Below are 18,294 nucleotides of genomic sequence, written 5' to 3'. Positions count from 1 at the left end.
ATTTGTAATAATGGTGCTGATGGTTGGTTATTTTATTCTTTTGAAAATTAAGGATGTAATTAGTGACAGAAAAAAATCTTGCTGGCATTTTCCTCCTATAGTTTGGTGAAGACAGACGTACCCATAAATATTCTTCTATGGTATATTGGAGTGATTTCAGCTTTAATGGGTTTTTACATGCAATTTCTTTAACATGAGGACATATGCTCTCTCCATCTTGTTATGATAAAAAGAGTTACTTGACAAACCAAGAATTGGCCAATCTAGAATTCATGCATCTTTCACACTGAAAATTCCATTGTTTCTTTCTCCACTTCTCCCTTTCCTTAGTTTGTTTCTGAATGCCTGTTTGAGATGTAACCTAATACGAATACATTATTTGGCTAAGCACAGATGATGTGCCCTGAACAGATGCAAAAGGCACCTGAATTTGTGGAGTAATGCACATAAATGAATATTTTTTCTATGAAGTTAGCCTGTCATCCCATACACACAGTTACTTCAGTAAACTGTGTGAAATCTGAACAACAGACATTGGAGTTGTCCAATGATGGTGCAGTGTTTCCCACTGCATGGCTGTGTACAGTACCTGTGGCAGCTGGTGTACTGATACCAACACACTGGCCAGTATTTGAAAACCTGAGGATGAGACCCTTCTTTCTTTACAAACGATTTAAGAGTTTGTCTACATTACTTGGTATTGCTTTAATTTTCCATATTAATGCAGGCACACTGGCTGACCTCGTCTTTCTGTTTCTGTCTCCTTTCTGTTTCTTTCTATTGTCGGTTTTGTCTACTAGCAATGTTATCTGCTTTCTTCGTCAGCCTCACATTCAGCCACATTTTTCATCTGCGATTCTGTCATAACAGCAGGTGAGCTGAGTGTGGAGGTAGCTTGTTAATTATGTAGCCTATCAACACCAACGTCCACCAGACTACATCACAACAACCAGGTGCAATTACACATTTTTACAAAACACTGGCATAAGTAGGCCTACATTAAATAGTAGAGGTTGGATCAAAATCAGTGCGTTTATAAGAGGGAATGTAATGTAAACACAGGTCTTAAAAATAGAAAAAGAGAACAACATGTAGGCCACTGGCAAATGCTAATTAGTCTGGAACCTCGCACCTCATTTTTCGATGTCAAAGGGATGTTGTCAAAGGGTGCAGACCAAAATGCCTCTGGAAGCAATTGGATAGACCTACAACCAGTCAGAGAAATTAACCATGTGACATACCACTGTGGTAGTTAATGTGACAGCCAATACATGCATATCTCAAAGTACAGGTGAAATGTAAGCTTGTTAGCTCCCACTGAATGAGCATGAATCACAGCCTGCTGCTTTGTTTGTATTGGTGTTGTGATGTCATCAGCTGAGCAACAACACCACTGCTACTATCAAGCCAGCTCATGTCCATGATAACCACACAAGTTTGGCTCCGGCAGTGCCTACTGCCTCACGAAAATCAGAACAAACATCTACATGAGAACATGCAGATCTAATATGAGTGAAGATTCAGCTCCTGGTTTGCTTATTTCTCGCTTCAAATTTGCTCAGAAATAGATTTTGATGGAGATGAAATAAGTGAAAGTTTACTTAGCACTAGCTTAGTTCATGCAAAATAACCTTACTATTTATGTTTAAAGAGGCATTAGTCAACTTTTCTGTGTTTTAAAAACGTTTTTTAAATCACTTTTTAATGCCAATAAGTGAACAGGCTGTTATATAAGTTAAAAAAAGAGACATTTCCCTTCTTACTCGGTTGCCCCTATCAGCCTGTGGCCAGTTCATCTTGTGTGGCGCCTTGGGTAGCACATTTCTAGAAAAATGATGTCAGCCTGATGCGTGTGACATGCATGCTCGCTCCCGAGTGCCTTTCTCAGCTAGCTTCTGGCTAGCAACAGAGCATCGCAAAAGCTCAGAAATGGAGTCCACTAACAAGCGACCGGCATCCTCCACAACACATACCCCAACACAGACTGCTTGTAAGCCCAAAAAAAGTGAGAGAGAGAGTAATATCCACTGAAGCCAGTCTGGTCAAATGGGAACTGGACCAAGGTCGGGCAGAAAGTAAAGTAAGTAAAAAAGTTTGTTGTGAAAGAAAATAAGTTCTCTATGTGTGAAAATGTATGTGTGTGTATATATATTATGTATATATATATACACACACATTAATATATATATGTGTGTGTCTGTGTGTGTGTGTGTCTGTGTATATATGTATATATATAATATAAATTATTATATATTATATACATATATTGAATACATAGGCTCTGTTACAGCATGTTTCTCAGAACCTGTAACTCTGTCGTTACCTGCACAGGTTGTAAAGCCACCTTCAACGTCTTGTTTCATGAATTTGGGCTATATGAATAACATTTGATTGACTGACTGTTATAACTGACGTCAGTTCAGGATTGTCTTCTCAACAAACTTCAAGACCAATTCAGTACAGTTAGTTGAAAATTAGTCTATTGTATTACGCTGAAATGTTAGCGCATCTATTCAGCTAAAAGAGAGTTGTAATTGAAACTTGCATCAATAAAGAAGTGTGGCAACTCTGTAATTAGGCTATAATATGCCGTTTAACTAGTTCACTAAACGTTAGTATTAGCATGCAGCAAATTCACCTGTGCTGACACTGTTGAGACTCATGCTGAAAGCTAGATGAAACTGCCATTGCTAAGTTGGCAAGCCAATGCTGACGTCTCTTATGAATGTACAGTATCATGCAAGAAGTGATTAGTTCAACATAAACAACCCTACCTTATATTGTGCTAGCCAACAAGCTAATAATGATGTTGTGGTTTATAAATACAATTTCTGATAAATATAATGTTTGTCAAACGGTAAAAAATTCAACTTTACTTATCTCTTCTATCAACATGTTGCTGGTCAATCTCTTTTGCGGTCTTGGTCGCTTGCTCACGGCCAAGGAATGTTAGCACGACCGCGAGCAGCAGTCACTTGACTGCCGCTAGGATTGCTAAAGAGAACCTTTTTTTTTTTTTAATCTAATGTCCCTTTAAAACTCATTGGCTCACAGAACAGAACATATCATATCAAACTATAGATTATGTTTAAAGTGATTATATTACATTAATGGTTGTGATTGGCCTGAAGCAAAACAGGTTGGTTAGAAATCTGTCTGAACGGGTTGGGGGTCAGACTAATCTGCCAGAGCCAATGAAAACATAAGCTTGCAGATTTGTTTGGTTCCCCGTGAAGGATAAAGCTTGAATGATTGCACATTTTACTTACGTCATTGCTCAGATTTTGAAGCAAGATGTAGATGTAGTAGATGTGAGGGAACATCTTAGAAGTGCAAAGAGAACTTTTCAGATTTTTTTTAATTGCTTCCTCATTTTGTCTTAAATGCTTAAAACTAAATTAATGCTAATGTGGCCTGTGACTGCTGGATGTGTTATAGAATGCTTGCTAACACATTCAATATATCAACTTACTGTAATTAGATAACAGTATTTTAAAATTGAAATCTTTCCGAGGCTCTTAGTGGGCAAAAACACCTAGGCAGAGTTATGCAGTATGGCCAAATGAGCCCAACGAATTTGTTTTGGTCAAAGCTGTATCATCTTTCATCACAAACACATACTGACAAATGTTCTACTCCCATTAGTCATTTATACCTGGATTTTTCTTTGTCGATGTAATTAATTTTTTTTTAAATTGACTTGTGATTTAAATATTATCTTTATTTTGTGAGTATCTTAACTCATACTTACATGAAAACTATTCATAACGTTTGAAGATTATTATAGAAAATAAGTCTATCTAAATGATCAGCAATAGCTTATAGTTTAGGCTTCGTCTACTTCCGATAGAATACAAATACGTTTGTGAAATGTACTTGCTTTATGTTAAACCCATTGTCCATCACAGTCATCATCACATTGTGCATCAGTATGTTGTTTGAGCTGTGTAGTGTGCCTGTTTTCTACATGCTAGTGGAATAGCTCATTCCACTGAAAGGCTATTACCTAAAGATTGGCCTTTCACTTCACTTCAACTCAAATCTTCATTATTTCTTACACGTCTTTTATGCCATCTAGCAGGAATGATGAAGACCAGACTAAAGCCTCCCCTGCGGACAGGCTCTCTATTTCTGTCCCTGCTTTAATACCTCTCATGAATAAGAGAAATAATAGAATATCATGCCATACTAATAAAAAAAAAAAAGGCTGACACGTGCATGGTGTTTCTAAGGCCCAAATAAGCACAGGCTCTTGTGGAGAACAGGCTTACAACCGTTTTTGCTGTAGTTATCTAGTTCATCTGCCAGTTTAAAGCTGAGTTCACTGATTTTGTATGAGATAGTATTTCAGGGGCTTGGTAGTGAGCTGTACTAAAGCACCCCTCATATTGATGTACCTGCCTTACATGCATGCATGTTTTTCTTTTTTTTTTTTTTTTAACTTCAAACGTTGTTCTCCATCCTGAGCCATCGTTATGTCTGAACCCCCTGTTTCGTTTGTCCTAAGGTGGCAGACTCCTCGTTTTCCCCTCCTTGATGTGTAAAGTGAAGCTGTACAGTAGTTGAAGATATTGGTGGAAAGATGAGGATGGATAATTTTCCATTGGCAGAGTTGTCTTCTGATCCATATGCAAGGTAGACATCAAAGAGCGGCCGAAGATTAGAAGAGGGCGCTCCGGCTTTGTCAGAATAATCCCTGCAACTATTTAAAGTCACACACACACTCATCCTTTAGAGGTTTTGGAGTATTTTGAAATTCATAGGTCCTAAATATAGATGTTACACTTCTTGTGAAACTGTACATGAGCTAATTAATGTAGACTAGTTGCTGTGTTCATTCATTTAGCAGGTTAAATCATTGATGTATACCCCTGACTAATTCAGTGTAGCCAGTGGTGTCAGGTCCATTTTAAAACAAAGTAAATTGAAACATTTGCAGTCTCAACAAAAGAGCCCAGTCATGATGCTATAAATTAAATGTAATTAAATAAATTGCTTATATTTAATCATTCTGCTACATTAACTTGTTGTGAGTGCTGGAATTGACTTACAGGGCTGCTACTTAGTGGTGTTTATGTGAACTGGTCCCCGTTTTGTTAATATATTGTGCAGATGAATAAGGAAACATACACAAGCATATGGTTAACATGATGGAGTTGGTGGCAGAACCTAGAGCCAGACCAATGCAGTAACCCATATAAGTTTGTAACAGATTCAGTATTTCCTTGTCATTCTTGGTTGGGTTTGGGGCATTTCTGCATTTTTGTCTCAAACAAGAAAAAGCATTTCACCACAATGAAGTTATTTCGGGTTAGATACATTAGATACAGCGACATCTCTTTCTTGAGTTTCAATCTGGGTTGGCAGTTAAAGGACAGTTAGCTCACCTCTGAGCCCTGCTTCTTAACCACACCACAGTGTTTCACATAGAGATCATTAATACAAGCGATTTGACTAAAAAAATCTGATTCTTAGTACAGTACCTTACAGAAAATAGCAGTGATGTCGTATCAGTAGGAAAGAAAGTTCAATACAATAATCATCCCCAAATTAAACGTTTTACAGATGTAATTTGATGGATCAAATGGCTTGGAACGCCTGCTGTAACAAAATGAGTCCTAGCATTTCTGGTTCGATGCTCACCTTCAGCTGTTGTTCCTGCTTCATGGATGTTAGAAGATAAATTACAGATGTCATCTGTTGCTGAATGCACAGGGACTGGAATTAGATTTGACTTTCCCTCATTGTCAAAATCCTCTAACCTGGAAGGATGTCAGACTTGATTGATAAGAAAAAATATGGTACCTATGATTAAGTGTGATGTTATGGCTCACATAATATCTAACAGTGTGCAACTAAACCAGTCAAACAAAACTGCTACTATATACATATATATATATATATATATATATATATATATATATATATATATATAGTACCATTGTAGTACCATTGAAAAGAACTTTGATCAGCGTTAAAAATTTCACTTGCCAGACAGCTTTTGAGATTAGTGTTGCCTTGACAACTGAGGGTTAAAAAAAGGCTGATTAAATTTTCCACTATTTGCATGCCATCAGGAAGAGTGGGATTTAGTGGGAATGCCTGTCTCTTGCTGATTAGCTTTTAAATTGCAGTTTTTCAGCTTGGCACTTGCATGTTTATCAAAGAACGGATTCTCTTGGTGGCTTTTCTCCACATTTCAATGGCTGATAGAGGCAGAGGTATATGGAATGGACAACTGGAAAACACAACATGTCCGCACATCCCAAAGGTTTTTAACAGGTGCTGAGCAAATCAAGTGATATTTAAGGTGAAAGTACATTCATATTGACGTACTGTAATACAATGATATGGCTTCCCCTAATGGTTGATCCCCCAATTTTAACTTCATGTTGTCAGTCGAAAGCATCTGTCATTTCCTGCTCCATCATTGTACACAGGGCAACTCCGAAAAAAGCATATAGTTGGATGTTTACTTTAGCAAACATATTGCATCATAGTTTTCTAACTTCAAAACCACTGATAGAGAGATTTCAGCATGGAAGATTTCAACTTTATCTGACTGCACTCGGGCTAATCAAATATTCTCTGGCTGTGTCTATGTTTTTGTGGCGGCTGGTTTGTATTACAAACAGCCAGTTGAGATGATGATACAGCGGATTCCCAGTGTCTTTCCCCAGAAAACACACCGTCCTCTTTGGCTAGCTGAGCACACTCACAGCTGTGTCTCTGGGCTAGGCAGAGCGAACAGGCCAGGTGTATGCATGGCAGACTGCCCTTTAAATGTGCCGAGCTTTGACGCATGGAATGTACTTGTCGGCAAGGCAGGATGTGCCACCGTGCTGCTTGTCGAGGGGTAGCCCGAACTTCAGACACCCAGCCTGTCTGATACCTGCAGCAGCGAAGAACGACTCCGGAGGAGGAGTGTAACCCAGGAAGAGTAGCAGCAGGTTGGTCAGGAGGGACTGCGACAGCCAAAAACATTGGTGTGTTTACGGGGTGAAACTACAGATCGCAGTTTCCTGTATTAGTACTGCCACTGCTGGCTGCTTGTTACACAAACCATCCGCAAGCAAAACTACACATAAGTTACATGTTATACAGTCTCTATGCCTGACTGTTAACTCATAAGCTTACATAACAAGTAATCACAGCAGAATGCCCCTCCCCCATCCCTCCAGCCCATCCATTATAGCATCAACCTAGAATGGATTTCATCGTACATATGCAGCAAGGACTTGTTTGCGTGCCTCTACTATAGTATTGACTATGCGATTTAATATAATTGAGGTCTCATTTGACAGATTATGTCAAAGCATGTATTTTAAAAGAGCAAAATGCCAAAGTATGTTTGATGTTTTTCAATGTGTTTTACTAGAGAACATTTAAAGATTTTACCTTCAGGTGCACATAAACTATATGTTTGGAATTTTTTAAAATACACAAATGTAAACAAAAAACTATAATTTTTTATTGGTTGCAAACGGCAGGTAATTCTCGGTTATCTGTATCGATTGAAAGATTTCCATATTGTGCATCCCCAGTATCGATACATTGAAACACCAAAGTTTAAAACAAACAGAGTGATCGAGGCAGCTCTCATGTTCTGTGAAGTAAAATTACTGTTTTTATCAAAGGAGTCTTGTGGATTTGAAGAGAGCACAGATAGATATAACTGCTTCAGTTCCCCGTTGGTAAATCCCACATATAGCAGTTTGTCTGTGCAGGGAGCGTCAAGGTTACTCATCCCAAGTCACCTTTGTCACATTGTCTTTATATATAATACCCTGTATTATGACAAAATTAAACATCTGCCATTGCCATGAGCTGTGATGTGACGTCTACACAATGTAACTGGTTGATGTTTTCATTTGTGGTGTGAAAGCAAAAAAAAAAAAGACCTTCAAAAGGCAAAAGAAAAAATATGTTAATTTTAGCCCTATACTATTCACTTTCTGTACTCTTGACAAAAACAGCAACAAAAATGCTGCCGACATTGTGTAAAAGCCTGAACTGAATATTCCAGTATTTTAGACTGTTGAACTGACAACACAGGGATTTTGAGAACCTTAAGGTCAAGGACATGGTCATCAACATTTTTCACTGTTGTTAATGTTTTATAGACTTAATGGTTAATTGATTTATTGAGGATATTACTAGCAGATTAATCAATAATTATAGTTGGGGTTAGTTAGTTATTATTAGTTGGGGCTCTTGCTGATTACTTTTATGGGTTTAATGTCTTATAATTTTCACTTGGAGTTATTGTTTTGTAAGGGCAAAGAAATTGAATTGATAGATTAACCGCTTTCAAACAAAAGTTTGTGGGAGCCACATTTCATGAACAATGCATCAAAAGACTACATGTAAAGTGACAGGTGTCAATTGTTGTGAGAACCAATTACCAATTTTGCAGTTACACTTGTATGAAACTATTTAGCTTTTTACCTTCTGGTGTTCCTCTGTTAGCTCTTTGTTTGGTTTGATGGTCTGCAAACTCTGCTCTCATCAACCTACCTGGTGAATTTGATGGAGCATTGAGCAGTTAAAAAGACAGGAGTTTTACAGGAGTTTTACAGGAGTTAGTGACTTGAGACCAAAACTGAGGTAAAGCGAGTTTGAATCTTGGACTTAAATTTGTCAGGTGACCAGAAATCTTGAAGATCAGGCATACAAAACAAGGCATAAAAAAGTCTCTATTGTGTATCTGACATGGATTTTGCAGAAACAAATGCATAATTACCACATTAAAATTGTTAAAATGCCACCTGTTCCTTCTTTCTTAAATTGAAATAGTTGCATATTTAGATATTCTGGAGCTTTTAATGTTTCATTTCACCACTTTAACTGCTAGATACAGGATGTCTTCTATGTAAAGTCCATTCTCAGTGTGTGTGCACAGGAAGCTTCAAGTTTCCACATTACACTTGTGTCTGCTGAATATTGGACCAGGATTGACTTTCAAACTATTTGTGATGTCACAAATTTTGCTCCGCTTAGAATCAGATTTTCAATGAGCACAGGGAAGATGTACACTTTGAGCAATGAATGTGAAAACAGCCATCTAGTGTCAAACTCTGCACATATATTGTCCTACACAGCAAAGCTCAACTGTAGGAACAAGAAGATTAACGCAGATTTGACTGGAAGGGGTTTTTAATATTGTGTGTGTTCCTCCATGTCTGTCCTATGTGCAAATGGCACAATACACCTTTGGCATAACAATTTTATTTTTTTGTTGTAGTAACAGTAGCTCAATGTCAACATTACTTGTGTCTGTTTACTATACTGTTTTTGCACTTGAGGAGGGAGAGCCATTGTCAAAGCAGTAAGGAGACACACCAAGAGGCAGAGCCCTCTGGGATGCTGACAGCTCCAACCTGATAGAAATAGCTCCCGTTGAGTGCTTGTGTTTTTGTGTGCAAATGCCTTTGACTGGGTCATTAAGCATATTTCTTTTCCAGGACAAGTGTGGTACAGAAGGCATCAAGGAATTTGTATTAAAAACTACGCAGAAATCAGTTTCCCAGACTTGATGTACCTTGGCAAATGTGTCTGTCGTAAATTTAACAAAAAGATGATGCCAGTGTTTCTCTGACAAGCATTTTAGAGAATTTCCTTAGGCCATGATCAAAATGAAGGCTTTTTTCTGTCTCTCAAGTACAAACTAAGCTCACAGCTGTGAGTGTGACGCATATAACAGACAGTCAGTGGATGGAATTTGTGCATCACATTCTTTGCTAACAAGTTTGACAAGAAAGAGATCTATTTGGCTGCTTGAAGCACTAAGGTAATTTCTAGAATTTATTACTGATTTGAATTTGATGGTCATGAAAATAATTTCTTCACAGTTGAAGGCTTTAAATGGGGGTGAGATCCATAAATTGAAATTATTAAACCACGCTTAGAGTAGACAGAGTTATAGGGAAGATTATGGAGTGCTTTGTTTGACTTTGTGACAGCAAAGGTATTTCATCAGCATTGGAGCACTTGTAGCTGAGTTTAATGATCATATTATTGGCAAAATATGCATAATTGTGCATTACTCTGCAATTTAACCCAGGGATTATATTGCTGGGAATTGTATGACATCCAAATGTTAAATGTTAATAATATTTACTTTAATAAACATGGTTCAGTCAACAAATGTTTCTCAGTTTGTCAAATCGACCCCCCAAAAAAGTAGAAGAGGTCCTGGAATGGTCAATTTCTGACTCACATAGACTCCTCCCTTGCATAAAGTTGGAAAGAGATTAACTTAACTAGCTAATAGAAACTTGTCTCAGTCCTCTTCAGTGTCTGTGCAGTGTTTATGAATATTGGTGGTAACTAACAACGCCATATTCCCAATATTTTTAAATGACCCTTAAACGGACTTTGCGGAGAAATGGACGTCCAATACACTGGCCACATCTCTGTGCCATTTAATCATGATCACGTTGATATGTCACACTTGTCAGCTAGGTGGATAACATATGATTAAATTCAATAGATACATTTTTTTCACATTATTTTTTCATGCATTGATCATTAACATTTTTCCTTATTTTTCACAAAGTGACTGTTACACAAAGTATTCATTTAAACATTTAGAGTAGTAGTTATACACATCTAGGTTTACAACCATGGAAATGAAAACCATTTGATATTTACACAACTTACACAAGATATCACTTATCTTATTCATGTTAAATGATAAAAATGGTGATCTTATGGCCATTTTGCTAATACAGTTAATACTCTTGGACTCTACTATTACTACTTTATGTTGACTCTAAAAAGTCTTCTTACAAGTTGTATATTGATTTAAAAGACTACAGTTTGGAAAGTGTGAAAACACCTTGAAACCATCTTGTAAACACATAAAATCTATCTTGGTGATACTCTCTCAGTGATTATGGCAACATGATCGCTTGTGGAAATGAGAATCCTGGAGATTTGGAGGCAATCACTGTTTGAGGCACATAATAAGGCATGATAGCTCCCAGAAAGAGGGAAAGTAAAGGATGGGGAATGGTTTAGACAGAGGAATTGGTGCATAGAGGGTGGCAGAGTTAAAGGGGTTGAGGGTTGGAGAGGTAATGGGAGGGGAGGGTAAGTGACAGGAAGAGGGGAGCTACTAGAATGAGAGGGAGGCTGTGCAGCAGGTAGAGCCGCTAGACGAGATAAAGAAGAAATCATTCAGTCAATCAGCCCAGGCCGTGGTGCAATCATCAGATCTCATCTGTTTTCAAGAGCAATTCTGCCTTTTATTGAGCTGTTGTGCCTCAAACAGGGAGGCTGCAATGGGGAACATTAACCCGTGCAGTGCCACACCTGCATCTGACATCAATGGGCTATCAAGATTACTGCTGAAATATGAATACATTTTTACTGACACTGGCTGACCTGATATTGTTTTCTCAGTGAGAACAGTTTTGTTGTTCATCCAGAAATACATCAGGGCCTGAAACCTTTTAAAATACTCTAAATTAATTTATCTATTGTGGTGACTTGACTTGATAAAAACAAAAACGTCTTGGCTATTGAGTGGTTGCAAAACTAGCCTAATTTACACATTGCTTCTGTGTACTGTAGCATGTTGATTGAATAATCCACAAATGTTGTATAGCCATAGTGATTTATTTGTACAGCATCTGGTACATCCACTGCGTAAATGTCGACATACACACACTTGTATCAATTAATAACTTACATCCAAACTTGCAAATGGCTCAATGGTATGCTACGTCTGACTCCTCTGGTAAATAACACACCTGCTCTGGGACTCCCGCTTGACCCATTTGTATTTTACCCTTACTCCACATACAACCTAGTGTGCCACTAAGGGAATTACAACAGGTGTACAGTTACTAATGTTACATGTTTTTTTTATGTTATGTGTCTGTGTAAAAACACAAAAAAATTCTGGCCAAAATTTTGTCAGATTTTATCAGCTTTAAACTGATCGACAGCTTTATCGATCAGTTTCGGCCTCCAGAAAGATTGGTAGGGCCATAGTAGCATCACCTTATTACTGTATTGAAAAAAGTAATAACAGTACTTAACAATATTCATTTGAAGTAAAGAATTCAGTTTTTGTGGGCATCTCAATACTAAAACACAGCTGCTAGCTTGCTTAAAAAAAACAGTTAGATTACTAATTTGTGTTCAGTTGTTTCTGTGTACTAATTTGTGTTTACAAATTATTCTAATTTTTTCTCATGACACTGGTCAGGTTCTGTACAAAAGTTTTCAAATGTCTAACAATTTCCATCCCATCTAGTGTTGTCACGATACTGAAACTTCTATCTTTGATTCAGTACCTTGAAAAATATTGATATTTGATACCATGGTCGATATGATATGGGGAAAAATTGCCAGATCTGTAATAAAAGATGAATATAACAAGACTTATGTAGTGTGAGTGAAGCACAACAGCATTTAAGTTCTTTTACCTCTGGAGGAGGTGGGACTATGAGGCACTACAGCAGTGCATGTGTCAACTTGCTGTCAGAGAGGAGAGTGAAAAAACACAGCTAGTACTGGAGTATCGATACTGCAAGTAGTATTGTAACCATTTTAGATACTCTGTTGATTTTTGGATACTTTTGAAAAAAACAATCCCATCACAGCAAAGTGTTCCCAATTAAATACAGTAATACCTCATCCCTGTACCTAAAAAGTCTGCAGTGTCTAATTTAAACGACTATCGTCCTGTGGCACTCTGAGACAACACCCCAGCCAACCTGAAGCTAGCTGTATTGCCACTACTGCTAGATTCAGGCAGGGTGCATTTAAAAAGTGCAGATAATTTTGGTTGGATTTCAGATGCTTGGGGTCGACATCTGTCCATCTTTGGTTTTCGAGAGATTACATTAAAAATGTGCTCTTGTTGGGAAGCTTTTTTGGTACTTACAGCAACAACAACATGTCCTTGATTCCAGTAACGTTTTCTTTACTTCATCTGCCTCTCCTTTACTTTGCTTTGCTCTGTATATCTGTCTCTAATTACTGAAATGAGCCTTTTGCCTTTTATTTACTACGTTTGTGTGTGTTTCCTCCAGATGTGGGCCGAAAAGTAAGTGGTGAAGTGACCAAGCCTACCTACGGGTGCCAGGTGACGATCCATTCAGAGCAGGAGAAACAGATGATGAAGATGTACCGCAGGGAGGAGAAGAGAGAGAGGAAGAGAGTCAAAGGAACAGATGACAGCGACTCCTCAGATGCTTTCATGCCCTTCGACCCCAGAGAGATGAGAGTTCAGCGGTATATCATCTCTCCTAAAACTTTCTCCCAAACCTTCCCTTGTTCATTTTTCCTCATTTGTCTTTGTCTGTCCATCTCCTTCTGTGCTCTTAGGTATCAGCACCAAAACCAACAAGCTTCTGCATTTTTTATGACAACTTGGCTGGAGCTTTGCAAAATAAAAAAAAGCACAGCAATGATGTAGCTTGTCACATCTTTTTTGTAGAGGATTTTTTTCTGAAAGTTTAATTTAAGAGGAAGAAAAAAAAAGAGCAGCGATCTGTTTAATTAAAAACTTAGCATGGCCAAATCCAGCCCAGTGTGAAGGAAAAGATTAGCAGAGGTAAGCCACTTTAGGAAGGAACATAATGCCTCACATCTGTGCCTCTTCATTTGAATCATCAACTGCACTATTCATTCTGAAGCAAAAGTATGGATGGGTGTGAGGGTTCATGTATGGACCCAAGTGGTTGCAGATGTGACATTGTGCTGATGTATCTGTTGGATTGACATTGCTGTTTACTCCTTTCTTCCTTTATTTTGACAGAAGACTCTGGCATTGACTTCTTTCTTTCTTCCAACTTGCAGTACTATCAAACACCTTCTATTTACATTTACTTTCTCTTCTGGGCTATTCATGTTCCGTTTGTCTTGTGTTTGCTTGTACAGGGAGCAGGCCTTGCTGACTGCACGACGTGATCCTATACTTAGCAGAGAAAGAGTATATGAACGCATTCGATATCCCAATGTCTACGACAGCTATGCAGAGGCCACGAAGTCACCAGCGTTTGTTGGAGGAGCCAGGGTGAGACTCGTCACTTTTTCTGTCTACTTGCATTTTTGTAATGCATCTTTGGCCTGTTAAAAAAAGAACTGATGGGATTCTAGCTTCTTTCTGATTTATTTATTTTTTTTGTACTATTGAGGCATAGCAATACAAAGTCTCTCTCACAATTGTCATCTCTGGTCTTCTATGGCTCAATATCGTGCAATATGTAGTGGTCTTTAGTCTGCACCTGCATTACCAGACATATTACCATATTACTCATAAGCGTTTGCTTTTATCTGCTTTTTGGAATATTCTTTTAGTTGTCCATTTCTCAAAGAAAATGTCTCAAAGGTGAGGCAAAGCACTAAATCCCTCTCATATTTATTTGACCCATTCTAACCTCTGATGCTTTTTAATGTTTGGTTGTATATTAATTTTATGTAAATGCTGATTAAATTATCCAAACTGTTAATTATGCTTTCCAAAGACAAAAAAAAAATACATAAATAAATAAATAAATAGATATTATTAATTAATTATACCATTAAGGTTACTCAACCCAGAAACATGGAGTCTCATAGCTAATTTAAACATGTTGTATATTTATGTGAGGGTCATTGTTTATTAATAATATTTTACCTTTCTTCATCTGAAAGTACATTTTTGCTGTGTGTTAGATGGCATAAAATACCAAAACCGTGAAATCAGAATTCAGCATTTTCAGTACGCTTCATCGTTGCTAACGGGGAACAAAAAACAACAAGATTGGTCAATAGATCCAAAATTGATGGAAAGTCCAAACCTGAATTGAGTAAACCTTAACAGTTTCCACACCATTTCATTAGCAGCATGCCAACAGAGTTTTTGAGGCGTTTTCTCCTTTTTTTTTTGGAAAGGGAACACAGTGATGTGACATAAATATCACTGATATCAATGTATGACACAAAGCAAATCCAAACATTCCATGAATCACATTCAAGTGATTCAAGGTGCTTTTTAAGTGCACCACAAAATACCCCAAAACAAGTTTAATCAGAACCTTTTTATGTATTGCATTATTTGATTTTTAATATGGGATTAATTTATACAGTATGACCACTTACGAAATTATATTTAATTTTTATTTTTCAAGTTCAACTTTTCAATTTTTAAGTTTTCAAATGTATGTGTATATTCAAAACAAGTACTGATTAGATCTTCAATGTGTGTTTGATTTGCTCTTTATTTTAAAGGGTGTTTGATGAATATGGGAATTACAAAACACTGAATTGAAAATATAGCTGAATTCCAATAGTATATTTTGTGACTTTGAATATCCTTCCAAGTTTCATACTGTTTTAAAATGAAGTGTGTTATTTTTGAGTGTCTGAGGTCGTTTGTGAGGTCTGGATTTTTTTTCCACTATTTTCTGTGTGTGACATTCAGTTGCTGCTACCCGAGGGAATCCGCAGAGAGAACAATAAGATGTACGAAGAGGTGGAGATCCCACCCAACGAACCCATGCCTCTCGGCTTTGAAGAGAAGCCTGTCTACATCTCTGAACTAGATGAGGTAGGAGCCATTGTGTATTGTGTTTGTACACTGTGTGTGGATACACATGTGATTGTACACTGGGGTTTGACTCAAGTTTTGTTTTGAAGGCTGACGGTGACATTTCTGAAGTCAGGATGGATTACTCAAAACAATAGATTTGTTCTCCCTGACACTGCTGACAGACTCTCTTTAGTAAATGTTATATTATTACAACTGTGACTGTATGCAGAAATAGTGTGAGCTAACATGAAACACTTTCCTTTTCTGCCTGGAAGCTTCATTTCATTGTGAAACTATTATACAAAGCAAAAGACCATGAACTGTAATTGCTGCTGCAAAAAATAACTGTTGGAACACAAGGGAAATGAAAGAGAAAAGAGAAATATGGGATTCTTGTTGTCACCATGGTGACTTCAGGAAGTCAAGAAATTGTTCCTGGTCAAGAAATATTGTAGCAGCTCCCAGTAAAAACACAAATTGTTTTAACATATCTGTTTGTGTTTGGATCAAACAAATGAGTTAAACTTGTTAATTAGTCAAATTAAGAGAGCTGCTAGAAGGATTTTTAATATTTGGACAGAGCCATGCTAGTTTTGTCTTTATCCTGAGCCAAGTGCGCAGATATGAGAGTGGAATCGATCTTATCATCTCACTCTTGGCAAGAAATTGAGTTAGCTTTCACTAAGGCCAAATTGAAACTATTTAGTTAATATGCTTTCTGCCAACCAGTAGTCGATTGAAGATATTCATTTTCTCTATCACACAAGGCCACAATGATTGGTCTATCGTTCCCTGTCCTTGGCAACCTATTGAACCTAATTTAGTTGAATTTCTGTTAGCTTGTCTGTCACAGTTCTGCAAAACTTTGGGTCTTCCAGGCTTTCTTTGGTCTGGAGGATCTCAGTGCAGCCTTTGGGAAATGATGTGCCTCCATTCAAAGCACATGTTCCAGCCATTGCAGTTGCCTGTGCCTTATTTCAGTGATAATGTTCTTGCTTTGATCTTGTTAAGCATCCATTGTGGAGTGTCTCAGCCATCACAATACAGTACATGTTGTTACATTGATGCATCTGTGTTTTTACATCTATTGCTTGGGCTTATATATTATTTCTGAGTTTAGAAAACACACCATTAGATCCCTAATCCTGCCTTTGATGTCATTATGTGCTCCATTTTCCTTGATAAGACTGCCTTAACAAGTGAAGTTCAAAGTCAAGAAGCTCACAATATACTGATAGTGATACTGGAGGTGCTGTTCTATTATTGTACATCACCAGAGTTTTTGAGGTGATAATGTAGAAACATTTTTGTCTGTATTTTTATGTTTTTGGGTTGTCCATCCGCCCGTCTGTCCTTCTGTCCCATTCTTGTGAATGCTATATCTCAAGAATACCTTGAGGGAATTTCTTCAAATTTGGTACACGTTCACTTGAACTCAACGATGAACTGATTCCATTTTGGTTGCCAAAGGCAGTCTTCATTTATTAATCCATGTGTTTTATTTAGTGCATCAAATATGCTTTAATTATTTCTTGAAGTGGATAAATAAATCTTGGAAGTGTAAAAGTTCCAAGTTTTCTGGCATTCCTACATTCTTGTCAATGCACCATGACGATAATCATTGCCTCCTGAACCTCCTACATAACATGGTCCTTCGAGCTGGATGAGATTGTCATGGATTCAAAGCCACTAGATCATTTGACATTCTGGTCGTGAAACCCAACCTCCTGCTTATTTTGAAGATTATGAAGTCCAATATCCTGGAACTAAAGGTGCTACAAGTGACAGACATGGATTGCAGGATGATACACACAAGGAACAAACACATGAGCAGTGCAGCAAGCTGAGTTCCCAAAATCACAACATCAGTATCAGTCATCCTCATGTCACCAGGGGTTAGCCGTCATCCTGTTGCTATCTCATCTGCCATTCCCCATTTACCTAATTTGTCAATCCTTGATGCTGCAGTTCCATCGGTTGGTTTACCTAGGCCAATCCTTTCTTCTCAAGACATGTTACCTTCCAGTTTCCCTGCAGCACCAGCAGAGGGCCACCCACAAAGTCATTTTGTTCAGTCTTTGAATCTTTCAGTTAAACTCTGCTCAGCCTCTAGTTACCTTCTCCTCCCAGCAGAGCCAGTGCTTCCCCTCGAGGCCCTAGCCCTCTACATCTCATGGTCAGGAGGAACCTAGTGATCGGTGATGAACTCACCCTGCCAATCCGAAGCACTACACTTTGGAGTGATTCCACAACTGTACTCCACTGGCTTCAGGCAGACTTTTGCCGCTTTAAAGTTTTTGTAGGAGCAAGAGTATCAGAAACCCAAACCCTCACAGTCAAGATTGGAGATACATTGACTTAGGCAACAACCCTGCTGATGATGTTACAAGAGGAAAATCCTTGCCAGACATGCCCAGTCCAAACAGATGGACCAATGGCCCCTCATTCATATATAGACCTCCAGAAACTTGGCCCAAACCTCAGTCTTTTTCAACCAGATGATGATCAAACAGAGTTGAAAAAGTCATACTTCTGTGGTGCCATAAACCCCACTGCTAATGTACCAAATACCAACAGATTCAAAACCTCTCAAGAGCTTCTGGACGCCTCTGCGCAATCTCTCTTGAATCAAACAAGTGGAAATCCCTCTGCAGCTGACTATCTGAAAGTAGAAGAGGAAATTATTCGACTGGCACAGATGGACAGTTTTGGTGAAGATCTAGTCTGCCTCCAATAACATAAACCACTTCCACCACATAGTTGCT

General features: G+C 38.0%; 1 protein-coding gene across 1 annotated transcript in view; it reads left to right on the top strand.

The window, feature by feature from the left end:
• ascc3 (activating signal cointegrator 1 complex subunit 3) overlaps positions 1 to 18,294 on the top strand; it is a 202,084-nt gene that overhangs the window by 26,960 nt on the left and 156,830 nt on the right. Inside the window, exons 6-8 of the mRNA XM_073486622.1 lie at positions 13,047 to 13,248; positions 13,897 to 14,032; positions 15,422 to 15,547. Of these exons, the coding sequence (XP_073342723.1) occupies positions 13,047 to 13,248; positions 13,897 to 14,032; positions 15,422 to 15,547 (464 nt within the window). The remainder of the gene's footprint in view (positions 1 to 13,046; positions 13,249 to 13,896; positions 14,033 to 15,421; positions 15,548 to 18,294) is intronic.

This window comes from Pagrus major, chromosome 18 (assembly GCF_040436345.1).
Source record: "Pagrus major chromosome 18, Pma_NU_1.0".
Classification (NCBI taxonomy): domain Eukaryota; kingdom Metazoa; phylum Chordata; class Actinopteri; order Spariformes; family Sparidae; genus Pagrus; species Pagrus major.
Note: the sequence above shows the minus strand (reverse complement) of the source record. Positions and strands in the feature narration are given on the sequence as shown.